The 20,178-nt window shown below is 39.7% G+C and overlaps 1 protein-coding gene across 1 annotated transcript in view; it reads left to right on the forward strand.

Moving 5' to 3' along the window:
* PHACTR1 (phosphatase and actin regulator 1) overlaps positions 1–20,178 on the forward strand; it is a gene marked incomplete at its 5' end in the record, with an annotated part of 241,744 nt that overhangs the window by 9,625 nt on the left and 211,941 nt on the right. The window contains one exon of the mRNA XM_083357580.1: positions 1,664–1,810. Coding sequence (XP_083213706.1) covers positions 1,664–1,810 — 147 coding nt within the window. The remainder of the gene's footprint in view (positions 1–1,663; positions 1,811–20,178) is intronic.

The following is a 20,178-nucleotide window of genomic DNA, read 5'->3' on the forward strand; positions in this document are numbered from 1 at the left end:
AGTTTCTTTATAGCACAAGACATTGCCTCCTGATAAGAGATGTTCAGAAACGGAACATACTCCTTCAGAAGGGAATGGATTCCCCATTGCTGAAGATGTTTGAGTAGACGCTGGGGTGCTTAAGAGTGGATTCCTGGAGGTGAGAGTCCATTATTTCCAAGGCCCTTTCTAACCTGTAGAGTTTATGGTTCTGTAATTCCACTAGAAAGATCTATCCAGTATTAATATAGTTACTGAAACAGGATTTTAGAATAGTTTCTCACGCAAGGCAATTATGGTTGTTTCCTGCCTCCCAGTAAAGTCCCATAAAAAGTATTTATTTAATTTGTATGGTGTCCGTTCCTGAATATACTGAGGGCCACAAAGCGATTCCTTAAATGTAGTTTGTATAGACAAACTATTAATCTACTCAACCATTGTTTTTTTCATTTACCATTGTTGTTTGTCTAAATTCTGGGAGCACTTGAACTTTTTAGTATAAAGGGATTTACTTTGCTGTGTCTGCTAATCATATTTACAATTATTTATCATTCGGCAAATATATATATATATATATATATATATATATATATATATATATATATATATATATATATATATATATATATATATATATATATATGCCGAATGATAAATAATTACTATATATATATACATATAGTAATCTCCTATGAACTTCAACTCCCAGAACTTTTCAACCAGAATGGTCATTACTGTGAATCCTGGGAGCTGAAATTCACACAAATGGAAGCTTTTATGACATTGCTGCCAAGAAGAGGTTCCCAACTGTAGACCTCAAGGTGTGTTTGGAACCTCAACTCCAAAAACTTTGTTGACATTGCTGATGGAAACTCCAAAAAATTGGAATTCCAGCACCTCATTTGTTTTCGTTCTTGCATTCATTTTTTTTTTAAAAAAAGAGAGGCTGCTGAGGTAATGCATCACCCCAAGGCATCACTTTTTGAAAACTCCATAGTGACCAAATAGTAACCTTAAAACATAATTTGCCAGTTACAATAACTGGCTTCACACTTAAACAGAACCAAGAACTTACATTCCACCTTAGTCCAATCTGTGACCCCTACAATGGAATGGGCAGTGTATGTACTGTGCATGTGTGTTTTTCATGTATATAAAATATCTATCTCCACAGAAAGAGGTGCGTCCACCTGATACATTGCCATGTCAAACGGTCTCACGTGTTTTCTCAGCTTTTTTTTTCTTTTCTTTCTTTTTTTTTTGGCTTGCTGCTTCTCTCTCCTACCCAAATACCATGAAGCAACCAAGCTCCTCAATCTTGATAGGCAAATCTCTGGACTTTGAATGAGCCATCCTCAAGTGACCGTTTTATCTGCAGCTTCCAGGCAAAGGACCAGGCTTTGTTAGATTGTGTAAAGTCCCACGTGGAGCCTCACCCGCTTGGCTCAAGGCTGCCAGAAGGTGACAGGGCAAGGTTTCTAGCTCAGCTCCAATCCAGAAATCCTTAACGGGTTTTCCTTTTCTCTCCCCATCTCTCTCTCTCTCTTTTTTTTCCCCTTTCCCTCCCTCCCGGTGTCTCTCCCTCTCTGTGTCCCTGCTCCTCTCTTTCCCCTTCTCCTTCTTTGCGTGTGCGCCCTCCTCCTCTTTTCCACCCCCACCCCTCTCTCTGCTTCCTCTACACCAGCTCGCCGGGCGACCCTGCTCACTGTACCCACATTAATGGCGGCTTCTTCCGAAGAGGACATAGACAGGAGACCCATCCGGAGAGTTCGGTCCAAGAGTGACACGCCTTACCTAGCCGAGGCCAGGATCTCCTTCAATCTCGAAGCAGGTGAGTGTCACCTACCCTTCGCCCTCCCTCCTCAAGCCTAAAGCGGCGGCTGTTTCTGCACTCCCCCGCCCTCTTTGTGTCTGCCGGCTTGGCCGGGGGGGGGGGCGGGGGGGCGTGCTCTTGCTGCAGGAATGTGCATCCCTGGACACGTCCTGGCTGTCACATACAGACAAACACACACACACGCGGTTGGCTTTTCTCTCTCCTCCTCCTCCTCCTCCTCCTCCTCCTCCTCATCTAGATGCTGGTGTAGTACAAAGCACACGCGCGCGCGCGCGCGCGCGGACACACACCCAATGGAGAGGAGCATGAGAAGTGCTTGGGTGAAAGTCTTACATTTCCTGCCAGGATCTGAAGGCCGGTAGAAGTGATCTCAAACTTCCTACGGTGAAGAAACCCGCACTGATGCTCATGCAGCTATGCCTGGCAGCATCAGGCTTTCCGTTGTCTCTCTCCTGGTTGCCATTTCTGAATGCTCTTCACCCCCTCCTCTCCTTCCTTCAGCTGACACACTTTCCCATTCCCTCCAATTTCACCTTCTCCCTTGGGGCCTTCCCCCCCCCCTTCAGGTTTTCCAAGATCTGCATTCCCCTTCCTGCTCCCAACCTGTTAGCTTCCAAGTTTCCTTGAGGTCTTGCTTGCATTTTCCAACTCAAGCTTGCCATCGAACCCAGAAGACTGGTTTGTGACTCCTGTCACTCTCATCTAGGAGGAAGTGGTTGAGCTCCCATCTGAAGATTTTTTTTTTAGTTGGAAAGGGCTATTTTTTTCCTTCTCTTCCTGCCTTCCACTTTCTCCCAGTCACCTTCTTGGTGAAGAACCCCTTAGTTTCTCATTTGGTTTTCTTAAGCTGGTCCTCTTCCTACCACAGTATGGTGTTTCAAATGGTTACTAATTATTTATGCCGTGGTTTGTATGGTTGCTCATGATTAGAATGTACTAAAATCATACCACTAATGCTAAGAAGATATGAAACGTGAAGTTTTACCTCTCTCCCTTTAAGTTCATATTAAAGATACAGGAGCATAACCAGTAGCCAGTGGTCATGCTCTCCTCCACCCCAAACCCAGTCTCCAGCCATTTCTTACCATATTCCTCTGGCCCACATTAATTTAGCTCACTGATTTCATTACCAATTTCCATTTGTTGTCTTTATATTTTATTTTCTCTTTAGTGCAGCCTCAACTTTTTCCTCCATACCAGAAATGTATCCAAGATGTTTGCCTGAAATGTGACCCTGTCTCTGGACCTTTCTGTTCCACTTTAGTCCAGACCTGATTATCTGGCCCACAATTTAGCCCTGGCTTAGTCTAGTAGTTCCTTCAAGGGAAAGTTTTCCCCTTAATACTTGCATCCCAAGCTACGCCTTCCTGTTTTCCCTCCATTTGTGCTTATACTGCAGTTTTCAATTCTAATTACCCTCTCCTGTCACATGTTCTTTCCTCAGTTCTGAAGGATGACTAGAGGAGGGGAAATCCGTGTTTCCATACTGTGTTCCCCTTTGCTTTTTGAAACAGATCTTTCTTGAGAAAGAAGCCAGAGAAACCCAACTTCCCATAACTATTGTTTTAGCAAAACCCAATGATTTCCCCTTAATTAAATGTATGGATACTGATATCTCAGCATATCTATCTGCTGGAATGATATGTCTCAACTCCTTAAAACATTGCTTGGAGCAAAGCCAATGGTTTTATAGTGGTTTCCCTTGAAACTTGATGTGTGCTTCTGCATCACTATGACCTTGCTCCTACTTTGTATCAAGTAAGATGTGAAATAGGAACAAATGCATATTCATTGATCAGTTCATATTGGCTCACTTATTGTCCCTGGTTTATTTTAATAGCCCAGGAACGGAAAGATGTTTTGGATTATTGAGGACATATATTGATGAATAAAAAAAGTCAGAGGATGAAGAATATTGTATAGCACGATGGGATAGGCATAAGATGTGTAGCTGAAAAGGAGATGCTGCATGATTTCAAAATTGCTGAGTGCATGTTAAACAATTTTGTCATAAAAGTATTAGTTGAAGAAAAACCATCTTCTGCCATTATCTTACTTTATAAGAAACAAAAAACAAAGTCAACCATTGTACATCAAGCTCAATGGATTCTTGCACGTGGATCCCAGCTTTTAATTCTAACCAAAAAGCAATCTATACTGCCAACATTTCAGTCCTTAATATGCATATGGATGGCATGAGTTTCTTCTTCTAAATATTAGGTTCCGTCATTGGTCTAATTTGGAAGAATCTGTATTCACAGAGATATAAATTATCAAAAAAACCCACTAGAGGTTGTTTTCATTAAACCATCTTGCATTTCATAGAATCATAGAATCATTTGATGCCTGGAGTTTAAAGTATCAATTGGTTGCTAAGCAATGTTTATGTTAATGTGCAAACAGCCTAAGAAATATGCTTGTAATGGTCATAAAATGTAAAGCAAGGGTGCCTAGCCTGGATGAGGGTAGTGATTTTATTAAGACTAACTATAAATAGAAGGGGCGTACTGTATATCCTTTGGATCTAGAAAAGAAATACACATTTTGAGTTGGATGATGGTAGAGGTTGTTTTTACTCATAATCCATATGAGTAATCCTGCTGTTACACAGGTTATTTGCATTTTTAAAAATATGAAATGTTACTTGATGCTACAACTACAGGTTTTTTTATTATACTATGAACATATTTGTTGAATAAGATGACATTTTTAAGTAAGTATCTTTGAGTTTTGTCTTTGGGTAAGGCATTGCTTTTTACAGTTTCTCAACTGGAAAGTCAGTTGGACAATTCTTTAAATGCCAGTGAGGTGTGCTACAAAATATCACAGTGTCCAGTGTCCTGTTGATTTTCAGTTTGTTAGGTATGACCTCCTCCAAGACGTTCCATTTCATCTCCTCCCCAAATTTGTTTCTCCATTTCCACTTCAGTAGTATTGTATGACCACTCAGCCTTCTCTGAGTTGGTTTTGGGATTCTCTTCCTTTAAGGATTTTCCCACCCTAAACATGTATGTTTCTGCAAATCCCGGAAATCTTTCAGGCCTGGTGAGCTTGGTCTCCTGTATATGGGGGTGTGCGTGTGCCATTTTGGCTCTGGCTTGTGAGCAAAAGAGAAGGAAGGGCACAGAAATAGGAGAGGCAGGCGCTGTTCATTTCAGTGTGGTGCTGAAAACAGTGCCTGTATAAAACAACAAAAAGGTACTTTCCAGCGAAGAATTATTTTAAAGAACTACATAGAATATGTGCTGTGGTTTCCTTTATGCCTGCTTTTGAATGCACCTGGAAGGAAGAAAATAAATTGTTTGTTTTTCAGTTTAACATTGCAAAGAGAACTAAAATAGTTCCAGAAGTATTAGAAACGCTGCCTCCCTTCTCACTTAATGCATTTATGATTACAGTCCCTGCCGCTCAACGGCTGGCTGTACGGCTGTATTGCCTGCCTGCTGCTGCTTCTAGGTTTGGCCTGAATCTGGTCACTGTTTTTGTTGTTAAGATAGCAGGCGGAATAAGCTGAATCAAAGAACAGTCCTTGCTTATATTTGTATTTGATCAGCTAAAGAATCAAAAGATCCACATTCCATACTCTTTGGGAAATGGCTGGGGGCTAATATTTTTTGTTAACTCTTTGAGCTGAAAGTTATTAGTTATCTAAACATGTAAAGCCAAGCATACGGTTTGGGAATAACCAGGATTTCCTCTTTTTCTCCAGAGTAATGAGATAACTGTCCTTCTAATCAAATTAGACTCATGATTGCATTTTTTTCATTAGATTACTTTTTAAAACAAATATATTGCATTGGCTTACATACTTTGATGGCATATATGAAAGGGGGGGAAACGCCTTTGGGCTGATTTCAATGTTTAGTGGTCTCGTGGATACATTCATGTAGTTTTCACTATCCAATCTAGATTAGAATCCTGATGTTCCCTAGAGGTCTCCCATTCAAATATTATCAAAGCCAAACTCAGTTGGATGTATTATATGTGCCACTGGCTTTATGGGATTGTACAGTTCTAGAATTTCTACAGATTCCCTAAACTCTCACGCTGGCTTTTCTAAAAAAATCTTGTCCATTTGAACAGAGTTCTTTCTTTCCCTTAAACCACACACACACACACACACACACAGAGAGAGAGAGAGAGAGAGAGAGAGAGAGAGAGAGAGAGAGAGAGAGAGAGAGAGAGAGAGAGAGAGAGAGAGAGAGAGAGCACAAGATATTTACCTTGGGCAAAAAGAAACTATGAAGATATATACCGGATTATGTTTTTAGTGTTTCAAGATCTATTGTCCACTGTTGTGGCAAATTTCTAAGCCAAACCTTGGGAAGTTCTGTTCCATGTTGGCAGAAACATGAGGATCCAGTGGACCATTACTGTACAGAAATGATTGGGAGCGCTGGTTCCTCTATCCCTAACTTCTCTGAGATGACAGAGATGGCCTGCAGGAAAACTGTTCAGCTGAATGTGGTGACAACATTTCACATAATTGATAGTTCAGTTTCCAATTGTGCAGAGTATTGTAGCTCGTTAAACTGAGTGCAGTTATGATTTTGTAAATTTACTGTATCAACACAGGAATGGAGGGAGCAGATCCAAAACGTGCATTTTAATCTCCCTTCAAAGTGTAGATTTCTCAAAGCCCCCTCCCCCCCTTTGCAAGACTACAAATATAGCTAGCACTTATTGATCGCGATGGGAATTAGAAAGGATAAAACTTTATTACAGGCAGAAGCCAGAGTCTCAAGGGGAATTCTTTCCTGATTCTTATTTTTTTTAGGGTTTTGTTTTCTAAGGAATTATAATGGGTAGTTTTTGATAACACAACCCTGTGTTTCAGTTACTCTATGGCACAAATATTGTAGTTCAGCAAATGTTCTGGGATAAACTTTGGATTTTAGTCATTATTACCTACCAGACAAATTAAAGAAGTTTAAGTGGTCCATGTGCCAAGATGATCTGGGGTTTTTGTCAACCTCATTAAACTCAGTGTGCCTGTTAATCCCTGGGTGATGGGGGGGGGGAATTGACATCTAGGCATGTTAGTAAAATACATTATTTAGTTTATGCCAGGAGGAACTCTATTCTTTTTAATATAAGTGGTCAAAATAATAACATGGAATTAATTCATTTAAATGTAATAATAATTGGCTCTGTATAAAGCAAACTTAGAGGTAGGCAGATTTTGGCAATTTTAAGCGAATCCTTAAGCATTTCTCTACTCCCTGATCATGTAAGCTGGATTGGTCTTATTATAAATTATTAATGCTTTATTAATTCAGCTATGTAGGTCTTTCATAATAAATTTGAATACATTTGTAAAAACAGGGATTTTATTTTCTCACTAAATTATTAAACGTTGGTGGTTATCTTTCCAAATGCTTGTCTTTGACTTATTTTTCAAAACTTACGCATACAAGCCTTGGCAAAACATTCCCACAGAAAGTTCCATTGCAGATCATTGCAATTTAGAGATGGTTTTGCATAGATACCCTTCAGGCCTAATTCCTCTTTAAAGTTTGCATGTACAAACTGAATTTGTATGAGAGATGCCCTTTTCCTGTGGAAGAATGAGCCAAGAAGATAAGCCTTCCAGAACAAGTTGCCTTATAGAGATTATAGTCATGATGTACTTGCTTAGGGTTTCCATAAGATGCCTACGTGGTAGAAATATGGTTTTAGATGGTGTTTGATTGAAGATAAAGGATTACCAAGAAAACTGACTTAAAATACCAGTTAACAGAGTTTGTTTGAATTCTTACCTGAATGAGATCTACTAAGAATTTTTACCTTTTGCCAAATAATTAAAACAAATTAAAAACCACTTGGTTCTTGTCTTTTAAAGAGATTGCCAAAAGAAGAAACAGGTAAGGAGAAAGAGAAAAACAAGAGAGTGAAATATCTTTTTTTTTACATAAAGGTACTTAGGTTTTTGGAGCTACAAAGATGAAATAAAATTAAGTCCAATTTATGAGAGCAGTTTAGCAAGTTTAAATTGGCTTTTAAAAATTTTGCTCCATGGTCTCACAGGCACCTCTGATCTAGTAAGTTTACAGTGACTTAGTTTTTTTTCTTTTTCTTTATTTATGGTAGCCTCAGCTTATAACACCATTCAGCCGTACCAACAGGCTGAAAAATAGCTTTTATCCGTGGGCTGTTAGGCTTTTAAATGGGACATAATCTTATGCAGAATTGACTTGGGAGGCTGATGTGTGGTAGTTGGTTCACATAGTGTGGTGGGATGGAGGGTTTGTTGTCACTGTGTGTTGGGGGGAGAGAGCACAGGGGGAGGCTCAGCTAATCTCAATGTACACATGTTGTACTTTGACAATAAAGGTTGTTTATTATTATTATTATTATTATTATTATTATTATTATTATTATTATTATTATTTATAGTCCTCTTTCACTGCATTAGTCCTGCATGATTTGTCACTCAGCAAAATGAACTATGGCTAGTAGCATTATATTGTGTTATAGTGCAATCTTGCTGCACTTTCCCCCCTTGTACATCTCCAGAGATAACAGAAACCATATATTAATTCACAGGGTACTATTGTATCTGACTGGTTGGTTGGCTGCTTTTGGCTGATGGAACCCACATTTCCAGACCCTTACTACATTTAACTATCTGCTTCAGGATAGGGAACTGTTTCATTGCAATGCAATAGATTTAAGATTGTTGTAACATCCATCAAAGTAACTGGCCTAGTTATAGGTTATCTAATATAAAGGAGTGCCTTTCTAGAAAAGCACCCACTTTAGAGACATTTTGGGTTTTACGATGTACATCTGTTATCTAGGATAATATTATTCAGGTTCAGAGTAAAATGGTTGGATATTTACAGAATTGCACACATCAACTAAAACATCTGGAGGAATGTTTTCTATTTCAGTTTTGATAATTGCTTCCAAACATTTTTTTAAAAAAATCTACCATGTTGAATAACGAAACTGTGTGGGTGTTTTTTCTTTTTATCTTTTATTATTCAGAATGCGTATTCTGACTCCAACCGTTGTTTAGTGATATATCCCCTTGCTGAGACTCCTGTGCCTGGCCTGTATAAGTGGATACAATCACTGCTGACGGTCTTGCCAGATAGCTGAACTCATGAAATTACCTTTTTATCATCCACGAGGATCTTTATTTGCATGCAGAGAAGATTACAGCAGACAAGATGTAGTAGATGATGAAATGGATGGTATTTCAAGGTCAAAGACAGTAATGGTCCTACCATGAGAGCAGACCACATGTAAAATGGTGTCCAGGAAGTGATAGAACATTCAGGGTTAAGAAGAAGGAGGAAGTACATCATAAAATGGGAAGGATTGGCTGAACAGATTAACATAACAGATTTACATAACAGATTTACATAACAAATTAACATAAATGTTCTAGTTCCCAAATGACCACATGGTGGCAGCACAATATGCACTGCATAATACTTTATAGCTGATGTAACAGCACACTCCCTGTCTGGTATTGTAAAATACCACTATATAATCCTATAACGGTAGGTTGCCTTGCCTTGCAACCTTTACCTCCACCTTACGTACCTTCCCATCATCACTGGGAATGGCTTTCACAATGAGTCCCTTGGGCCATTCAATTCTTTGAGCTTGTTGGTCCTTGAGCAGAACAAGGTCTCCAACTTGGAGATTGGGGTTCTGATGTTGCCATTTTCTACATCCTTGCAAAAGAGAAAGATACTCCATCTTCCATCGATTCCAGAAGCAGTTGACGAGGTGTTGTACTCTCCTCCACCCATCATGGTATACATTTCCTGCTTTAAAATCTCCAGGTGGAAAAAGGAACAGACCCGAGCTTCTGAGTGAGAAGAGTAGCTGGAGTAAGGATAGTTGGGGACTCTGGATCTGTAGACACTGGAACAAGTGGCCTTGAATTGATTATAGCAGACACTTCTACCAAGAAGGTGATTAAGACCTCATGAGTAAGCCTTGTAGAGTTCAAGTCCATTAGCATGGAGTCCAGTATCCTATGTGTGATTCCTATCATTCTCTCCCATGAGCCACCCATGCAGGAAGAGTGTGGAGGATTGAGGATCCACATACAGCTCTTTTCAGCTAAAAGGTCCTGGACTGGCTTAGAACTGATTTCTAATTCTCTGCAGGGTCCAATGCCATGACTGTCTATAAATGGGTTCAGGTTGACAATTGGACCGTTTTTTGGAATATTCTGCTTGTCATGGATACATTTGATTTCTGTGCCAAAGAGATTCTGTTGTACACTGTGTATAATGATCAGCTCACTTTCAGCAATGTCTTTTGCAGAGAGAGGTTTTCGGCGTGAGTTCCAGCCTTGACATTCAGTGTCACTAGATTTGGTGTGATAGCATTGTGCAATATGGACTAACCTTGCAATGAAGCATACAAGCCTTGTCCACTTGGAGAACCGTTCAAAGTGTTGACAGTTCATGATGGCTCTCTGCTCAGATCTGGTGAGGAGGGTCTTGACTTCAGGATGAATCTCTGGATCATTGTCAGGATCTTAAAGATTGAAGACCTCATCTGTGCTTTCTTCTGTATGATCAGGCAGGAATTCAGGATCTGTTAACCAAGAAGAATTTGCAAAGGCACATGCAGATGGTGGCCTGGTGGCATGAAGAGGTAATGGTGCAACCCAGCTGTTAGACATATCTTTGGAGAATTCAGTGTCCATTATGTTGATGAATTCTCTGTCTTCAACTGACATGGCTATTTTGTTGTCATCATGTGTAGTATAAAATGCTGTGCTGCCTAAGTTGTCATCACAGGTGATGGGGATAACATCAGATACCTGGATGATGTCAAGAGGCTTCTCCTTTACTTCATGGTGGTGAGGGCATCGTCTGAAGTGAGATGCACACCCATTCCTTAACATGTGAGTTTTGAAGGAGTTGATCTCTGATGGTGTGCACATTCTATTTAAGCATATATCTCCCACTATTACCCAGCCTAGGTCAAGTCTTTGTGCATATGGGGCATCATCAGGTCCATTGCACTGCTGGCGTACTTTATGAACTCTGAGAATGTCTCTTCCCAGCAAGACTAAGATGTCAGCATCCATGTCCAATTGGAGGGATCTCAGTAGCCAGGTGCCTTAAGTGGGATGGTGATATGCAGCTTCTGGAGTGGGAATTTCTTCCCTGTTGTCTGGTATTTGGTCACACCCAACCAATGATGGCAATGGTATGCCCTTCTTTGCTTTGATATGAGAGATCTTGAACCCATCAGCTCTTCTGCCAGAAGTCTCTACACGACCAAAACAGGTGTTGAGAGTATATGGTGTTGCATGTCCCTGTATGCCAAAGATATCAAAGAATTTCAATTTGACCAGGGATCTGTTGCTCTGCTCATCTATTATGGCATACATCCTGGTAGCTTTTTCAGGCTGACCCTCTGGATATATCTTGACTAGACATATTTTGGCACAGCATTTGTGACTGAAGCCTTTCCTACACACTTCAGTACATGAAGATGAGACATTTGTTGTGACTGAAGTGTGACTTTGTTGCTCCCCGCCACGATTTGAAGCAGGGTTGGATGCAGGTGGTTGCTGTGGATTGCCTGGAAGTGGAGCAGGATGCATAGCTGTAACGTGCTTGTCACTACTGCATTCTGTGCACTTGACAAAGGCTTTACAGTCTTTAACAAAATGATCATAAGAAGCACAGCACCTGTAGCATATTCCAAGTTTTTGGAGAACCTCTTTCCGCTCTTGTATAATCTTTGTTCTAAGCTCACAACATTTCTTAAGAGGGTGAGGTTTTTTGTGAATAGGGCACTGACGATTAGGATCTTTATCTCTATCACCCGAACCACTCCGTTGAGCAGGAGATGGTACAGGAGGTGAGATGTCCATCTTTTTTGTAAACACACCTCCACGTAAGTCTCTGTGTTTAGCTGCTGTGTTATCATACCTTGATGATGATGGTGGAGCAGGCACACTGGATTCACTGAAGCTGAAGCTGGGATCATTTCTTGTCCAGGCCTGTTCACTGATGAACCTGCAAAAATATGAGAATGGAGGGAAAGCTACATTATACTGTCTTTTGTATTTTGAGCCTTGTTGTGTCCATTTCTCCTGCAGGTTGTATGGCAGTTTTAACACCACTGGATTGACACCATGGGAGGTGTCCAGGTAGCTTAGACCAGGTAGACGTGGGTCTGTTTTTGCCAATTCTATCTCCATGAGGAGATCACTTAGTTCTTGAAGCTTGTGATTATCTTTGTTGCCTATCTTTGGAAAGTTTTGCAGTCTCTTGAATATTTATTTAGATTTATATAGAGAGCGTTTTCTATTGCTTCCGAGCTTCCGTAGGTTTGCTCAAGTCTTGCCCATGCAGCAGCAAGACCTGCATCTGGAGAATCAACATGTACTGTTCTCAGTCTTTTAACATGATCTGCAAATTATGGCCCCAGCCACTTTATGAGTAAATCAAGTTCCTCCTTGGTGGTAAGGTTGAGATCAGCAATAGCAGCTTTGAAGGTTGATCTCCAGGATCTGTAGTTCTCTGGACAGTCATCAAACCTTGATAGGCTAGTGTTGGTGAGCTCTCGGCGAATCATGTATCTGGTGAAGTCAGAGAGGTCTGATCTCTCACTCCTTGGTGCCAAAGAAACTTGTGGGAACCCTTGGGTGTGAAAGATCTCTGGTGAATAAGGGTGAGGTGTACCAGGATAGAATGACGTTCCAAGAGGATTCAGCTGTGGTTTAGTCTCTTGTGCTGGCTGTTGATTAAACCGTTGCTTGTTGCTGGAAGTCACCTTGTCATAGGCAGGAGGTGGCACGGTTTGAAGTGTTGATGCACTTGTGTTGTGGAGTTGAAGAGGCTCAGGCTTTTGCAGGTTTGGGGTCTCTGAGTTGAGAGTCAGAACAGTGTTGTTAGTAGGAGGTACAGAAGATGGCTCTGTATCATTGCAAATGTTATGCTTTAGCACATATTTACTGGTGCGTTCAACTGGATCTTCCATTTCTGTTGGGGTAGAACAATCTGAATCAGTACTTTCTTTCATTGCTTGTTCAAAAACTTTTAGCCTTGCTAGGGTAGCTGCTTCTTCTCTTTCTATTTGCAGAATCTTTATTTGGGATTCTGCCTCTGCTTGGCAGGCTTTGCTCTGAGCTTCCACCTCTGCTTGGCAGGCTTTGCTCTGAGCTTCCACCTCTGCCTGGCGGGCTTTGCTTCAGGCTTCTATTTCAGCTTCCTTTCTGGCAAAGGAAACTTGCACTTTCGTTGCTTCTAGACATGCACGGGCCTTTACCAGCTTGTCACTTAATGTTGAAGTCCTGGAGCGAGAGGATCTAGAAGAACATGCTGTGAGTTTAGTTAATGAGGATTTATGAGATCTGATCTCCTCCAGTTGAGCAATGCAGAGTTCTGCCTTATCCTTAGCATCTTGCACTAGGACACAGGTCTGCAACCCGCGGCTCCGGAGCCACATGCGGCTCTTTCAGCCATCTCCTGTGGCTCCCAGTCCTCTGCCATGTGCAGTCCAAAAAAAAAAGTGGGACTAAAAAAGTTCAACCAATCAATTCAAATATGCAGGGTAGGTGCATATCTCGCCTTGGCTCCACTCTTCAGTCAAATCCTGTTCTGCGCATGTACGTATGTACATGCATGTGCACACATTTTTTGCGGCTCCCAGTTTTTCCTTTTGTGAGGGAACCGGTTCTGAGTGGCTCTTTCACTGTTTCAGGTTGCTGACACTAGGAGATCTCTTTGGTGGTTTAGTGCATCAGTCTTGGTTAGTTCTGCTGAGGAATCATCTGTATTAGAGTCCTTTAAGAAGGCTGTGTATTTTGCAGACAGCCGCTGGTAACATTCATAGGCTGCAGATAGGCGATCTATAGAGTCTCTTAATTCAGTAGGATTATCATTAGAGCGCGGCAAAACTGGCATGCATTGTGTAGTTTTGTCCCATAAATCTGACAGATTACTGGAGAATTCATCTCTAATTGTCTCATAGTTTTCTCTGAGTTTCTGTGTTGGTATTATTGTGTGTTTGGGTTTTAAACTCTGCTCAGCAGAATCAGCTCCCTGTACACCTGTGTGGTCAGAAGCATGATGTATCTGCATTGATTCAGCGATAAAAGAGTGTTCAGAGCCTTGTCTAGACATTTTTTCACGTTTTGTAAAAAATGGATAGTGTCTCTTTAAGAAGACAAATTGTAGCTTAAACAAGGTTTATAACACAGTCCAATATACAGAAACAGTTTTCAGCATGCACAGGAGATGTGCTATAAGCTTGTGCGACCATGTGCTTTCACAAGATAGTGGATAGCACTGAGCTTGATTGCAGATATGACACACACACATATGGATTGCAGGCTGTAGAAATTCTACTGTCTTTGACTATTCTGATTCCAACCATTATTTAGTGATATATCCCCTTGCTGAGACCCCTGTGCCTGGCCTGTATAAGTGGCTACAATCACTACTGACAGTCTTGCCAGATAGCTGAACTCATGAAATTACCTTTTTATCATCCACGAGGATCTTTATTTGCATGCAGAGAAGATTACAGCAGACAAGATGTAGTAGATGATGAAATGGATGGTATTTCAAGGTCAAAGACAGTAATGGTCCTACCATGAGAACAGACCACATGTAAAATGGTGTCCAGGAAGTGATAGAACATTCAGGGTTAAGAAGAAGGAGGAAGTATGTCACAAAATGGGAGGGATTGGCTGAAAAGATTAACATAACAGATTTACATAACAGATTTACATAACAAATTAACATAAATGTTGTAGTTCCCAAACGACCACATGGTGGCAGCACAATATGCACTGCATAATACTTTATAGTTGATGTAACAGCACAATGTGTGCACAATGTGTGCTCAGTTAAATAGGGAGGTCTTTAAGGGGTCTTTTGATTCACACACACATATACCCAGAAAGCATTGGTATTACATTTTCGAACTAACAAATTTTATTAAAATGCACACATTTTTAAGAACTACAGCTCTTTTATCACATGCATAGAATGGCCAGACTGATGTAGAATTTAAAAGAAAGTTTGGTTAGGCAGATGCAGGCTATATGTCACTCAGCTCACAAGTATCAATAAACAAGTACAATGTTTTAAATGTTGTTGATATATGTTGAGATTGCCTGAAAACTTTTTGATACATGTGAACACAGCACCCTCCTTTGCTCAATAGTGTAGGTCATGGGTAGGCAACCTTGGCTCTTTTATGACTCGTGGACTTCAACTCTCAGAATTCCTGAGCCAGCCGGCTCAGGAATTCTGGGAGTTGAAGTCCACAAGTCATAAAAGAGCCAAGGTTGCCTACCCCTGGTGTAGGTAAACCGTATTTTTTCCAAAAGGATCTCTCTGTTACAGAACTCCATTAACCCTTAACTCCTTTGCCCAAATGGATTCCTCCAGCTTCCAAATTCCCATTGAACTTCGTTGTTGTTGCTGGCTAAGAATTCTGAGGCTTCTAGACTCTGAAGGTACCTGTTTAGGGAAGGAGGAATTAAGTAATATTTATTTATTCATTAAACAGGTTTGTTTAGCTGCCTGACTGCCAGAATGTAATACTAGATGGCAATCAAGAATAAAAATAGTGCTTAAAAATATTGAAAATGAAAAACAATATTGATGCCCCTGGTAAAACTCACATCCCTAAATCAGCCACACTGTGCCAGGTCCACCAATACAGGTAATCCTTAACTTACAACCACAACTGAGCCCAAAATGTCCATTGCTGAGCAAGACAGTTGTTAAATGAGCTTTGCCCCATTTTATGACCTTTCTTGCCACATTTGTTAAGTGAATCAGTGCAGTTGTTAACTTAGTAACTTGGTTCTTAGGTGAATCCAGCTTCCCCATTGACTTTGCTTGTCCGAAGGTCACAAAATATAATCACTTGATCCTGCAATCATCATAAACACATGCCAGTTGCCCAGCATCTGGATTTTGATCACATCACCATTCTTTGAGAAAAATTATTTAAAATTATTTAAAACAATTTAGCTTGTCCCCTCCCAAAGAACAAAGCTGTTTCCTCTAGAATATCTTAGAGGCATGCCTACATAATAATAAACATGATGAATGATAAAATGTAAACCATCAACTTTAATTCAACTGTTAGACTGCTATTATGCATAATTTATAATATAATGAACTTGTAGTTTGATAAAGTCTGTTTAATTGTGCTTTTACTTAACCACCCTCTTGGTTACTTGTGCCTCTAAAAATTATTGCCTTTGGTGAGTGGATTGAGAAATTTATAATTTTCCCAGTGGGGCCACATATAATTATTGCATAAATACAGACAAATGGTAGTGAATTTTTGTAAACTTATTTTCAAGTTGGGTTAAATCGTGTATAACAGGACTGAAAATCTGATGAAGTATGTGGATGATTGAGAAATAACATCTGGGTATAATCTTGTTTATACTGTATAACGGCAGAGAAAATAATAATAATAATAATAATAATAATAATAATAATAATAATAATAATAAGAAGAAGAAGAAGAAGAAGAAGAAGAAGAAGAAGAAGAAGAAGAAGAAGAAGAAGAAGAAGAAGAAGAAGTTGGAAGGGACCTTGGAGGTCATCTAGTCCAACCCCCTGCTATGGCTTGTTCATTTATTTTACATATTTTTACAAATATGGCTTGTTCATTTATTTTACAACTGTAAAAATGACACTTGACGTTCAGTGTATCTTAGCAAGGCTAAAAATAGGGATAATGTTTGCCTTGATAGGTGTTACAAATATGGATTCATTTAGACCTAATAACATTCATCAGCTAGAGCAAATCCTATGAGAGGGCTTTTTGTTTTTTAGTTGAAACTGATCGATACAATCTGGAATTTTTATATCTCTTCCTCCTTTCTTATTCCCCACCCACCCCCAAATTATGAACAGTGCTTCGCTGATAATATTTTCTGTAAATGGACAAGCTAAAATGGGAATGGGGGAATCACTGTTTAAATATAGTTTGATTTGCTAAGTAACAATCCACTCCCTATATTGCAGCTCTCCTTCTGCATTGCTCATTTTCTTGGCCCCACTTGCTTTTAGTTATGATTTAAAGACGACAAAACCTAATTGATATTTATGCTGAAACACGTAAGCTTTTGTCTTGATCCATGAAAGAACTACGTATATATGTACAGAAAGAAGCTTTCTGGCTAAGAAATTGTAGACATATATAAACTAGTGCTTATGATCTTCTGTTTGGTAATCTGATTCAGTGACTGTGTTACACGTATGTGACTTTCTGCAAAGCTATTACTCAGCATCTCTGGTGTAAGAGGGTCTGATCTCTTCTCCCTTTTGTCATTTTATCAATCACTTTCACTTATGAATCTACTGATGAAAGGCCTTACTTACTCTTCCCAGTCTTTTCAGAATTGAAGTTCCTAAATTAATCTCCCCAAATTCCTAAATGTCTGCTAACATTCTACCTCTGCTCAGAATTAAGATACTGAGAAGATGGACAAGACAAGTTACACATATTATAATTTTAAATTTATTAGTGGTTTTTTTTGGCATCAGTAGATGTCTGATCTAACAGTTTTAGATAAAATATGGACAAAGCAAAGGGTTTGTGTACAGACCGTCTTGCAAATATGAGGATGCAAGTACAGTATAGAGGGAATAAGACCATCCATGCCAGTCTCTGCAGAGCTTAGATCTTTGGATGCTCCTTTAAGTCCACAGAGGGCTGTAGGCTAATTAAGTTCTTCCTGTTGACTAGAATATTCCTCATCTGGTGCTCTAGAGAGGCATTGGATACAATTCCCAGAATTCCTATCTTGTATCTTACAGAGAGAGAGAGGGAGGGAGGGAGGGAGGGAGGGGCAGAGGAGGGAGAAAATCTGTAAACATTCAACACAGCTAAGGGCTCAAGTTTAGAAAGAAAAAATGGAAATAAAGCAAGGATTTTTCAAAAAAAACTGAGCCAATTTTAAAACTATTCTTGACTGTAGAATCATGATGTCCATAGGAATTGTTTGACAGGAAGTTTTAAGATTACTTACTTACTTACTTACTTACTTACTTACTTACTTACTTACTTGCAGAACCTATCCCTACATACAAGAAGCTTTAAGATTATTTATTTATTTGTTTGTTTGTTTGTTTGCAGAACCTCTCCTTACCTAAAACCACATTGCCAAAATTCAGTAGCATGCAGTGAACTAAAGTCATTAATGATTTTCAGTGGGGAGAAAACCAAATGACACATTACATCTTAGGTAGGCTTATCTAACCTAATTTTTAATCAACAATATGAGGAAAACTAGGTTTAAAATCCCCTCCTTTCTGATGAGCTTATTATTCCTGTGCTGCTTGCGCTAACCCCCCCCCCACATACTGATATGAATTGTGCTGTTCCAACTGATGAAAAATTGCTCATTCATTTAACTATATCAACTTGAAACAGTCCTCGTGACCTGAAGAAGTTATTTTATGTCTGAGAGCTATGTGCCTGGAAGGTGTTTTGCATTTAGCAGATTCCAGTTTTAAACCTGATACTATAAATTTAAAAAAAGATGGAGAGCAGACGGTGTTGTGTTTGATCAGGAATGGATCGCATGAGTCTCTAGTCAATGCCAGAGCATCCCACCAAATTTAACAGTGCATGTTCAATTCGTGCTTGGGGTTCAAGAAGGGTAAGGATGGGAATTGTAGTGGCTTTCCTCCCAGAGACCTGATTCCATCTTCACTCTTAGATTGCCCCCCCCATAGGCCACAAAAAATTAATCATGCCCTTTCCATGATATCACCATGTCATCCGATGACATCTGGTGGCATTAAGAAAATGGGGAGGCTAAATACACTTGACTTTCATTCTTGACTGAGTGAACTTTGGTAAAGTGTATCCTGTATTCATATTAGACCACAGTAATTTAAAGCGAATTATACAGCATCCTCTATACTGTTTGTGCAGAGAGCTTAACATTTATTGCATAATGACATCGTCATAAGCTATAGCTCCTTCAACCTCTGCTTTCCTAGTTCTTTGTCTTCATTGCTTTTTAGTTACTTCCCCAACCCACACTTCAACTTGAGGAGGATTTTGTGCCCTTTCTCTGATAGAAATAAAGGAGTAAAGGAACTGATAAAAGAAGATGGCTTAAGGGAAGAAAGGGGAATTTCAGTCTAGCAATGGATTCTCCACAGCAGCTAGAGAAGTTGGATAATCTAAATTGTGAATGAATCTGCCTGCAATTTTGCCTCAATAAACTCTTGCTTTGAGCCCTTCCCTCTACCAAAATGCTCAATAACTCCCACCAGCCCTACCTTTGGTGATTGCAAATGATTCTGACTGACTACAAAGATTAATCAGATGTTTTTATCACCTTTCTGGCTTTATGTAGAATTTCAGGAACACATTTCCCTGAAATGTATCAGGTGCACAACTCTTGCACTGAACTGTGACTTAGCATAAACTGGTACTGAGGTCATGATTAAGGATTGCTTCTGATCCTTCTTTAGCAGATTGTAGATTGGTGCACTTTTAATTCAGTTCAAAGCTGGCACTGAATATTCTGCACTTGGGGAAACCTAATGTCATGGTTCTGATAGATGAAACCAGTAAAAGAACTTCAAGGCAAGAATTCTTCCTTAAAGAACATTTTATTAGGAAACAAAGTATCGGCACTTACATAGTTAAACCCCAAACTGAGATTCCCTCGCCCAAGACTCAAAGTAACAAGCTGCAATTCCCACCCCACAAACACTGTCATATATCACATTCCCCAATTAACATAAAAGTGGGCTTTTCTCACCTGCACCTCAGCCCACCAAAACCTTATCAGACCATGTCCTTGAGTTCCCACACTTCTACATTGTTATGGCTAGCTAAACCCTCAAGCATTTACCCCATCCCCCCTTCTACATCTGAACTCTAAAAGAATAGAAAAGGCATGTTAGAAGCAAAAGTAAAAATGGCTGCTGATTCTCAGTTGTCAGAGCGATGACATCCATTGTCACAGTGTTGACACCTGGCGTTATAAAAGAGAGGATCACCAGACCAAAGATATTCCATTTTGATGAATGATACCAAGACTGTATTTATTAGCTGGTCTGATACATCTTCCTTTCATTTTCGCTGTTCATTTCTTTCCTGTTGGATGGTAGGCAAAGAGAAAGCTTTAGGTCTGAATTATGAGCTAGAAGTACCATAGCTACAATTATGACGTTTTTCTCCATGGAACAGTTTACATTTGAAAGAGATTTGTAAAAAGATTTTTTAAAAAACGTTGGGCCTTCTTTTGACTGATTGTATGTAACGCTTTTCTGCTTCCTCCCCAGCTTACCCCATTCCAACTAGTAATACCTTTAAACTCTTTAAATTGCTAGATTTTGAGCCGTATCTTGGTTTAATAAATAATTAAGACT

Source organism: Vipera ursinii, assembly GCF_947247035.1.
Source record: "Vipera ursinii genome assembly, chromosome: 3".
In the NCBI taxonomy this organism is placed as follows: Eukaryota; Metazoa; Chordata; class Lepidosauria; order Squamata; family Viperidae; genus Vipera; species Vipera ursinii.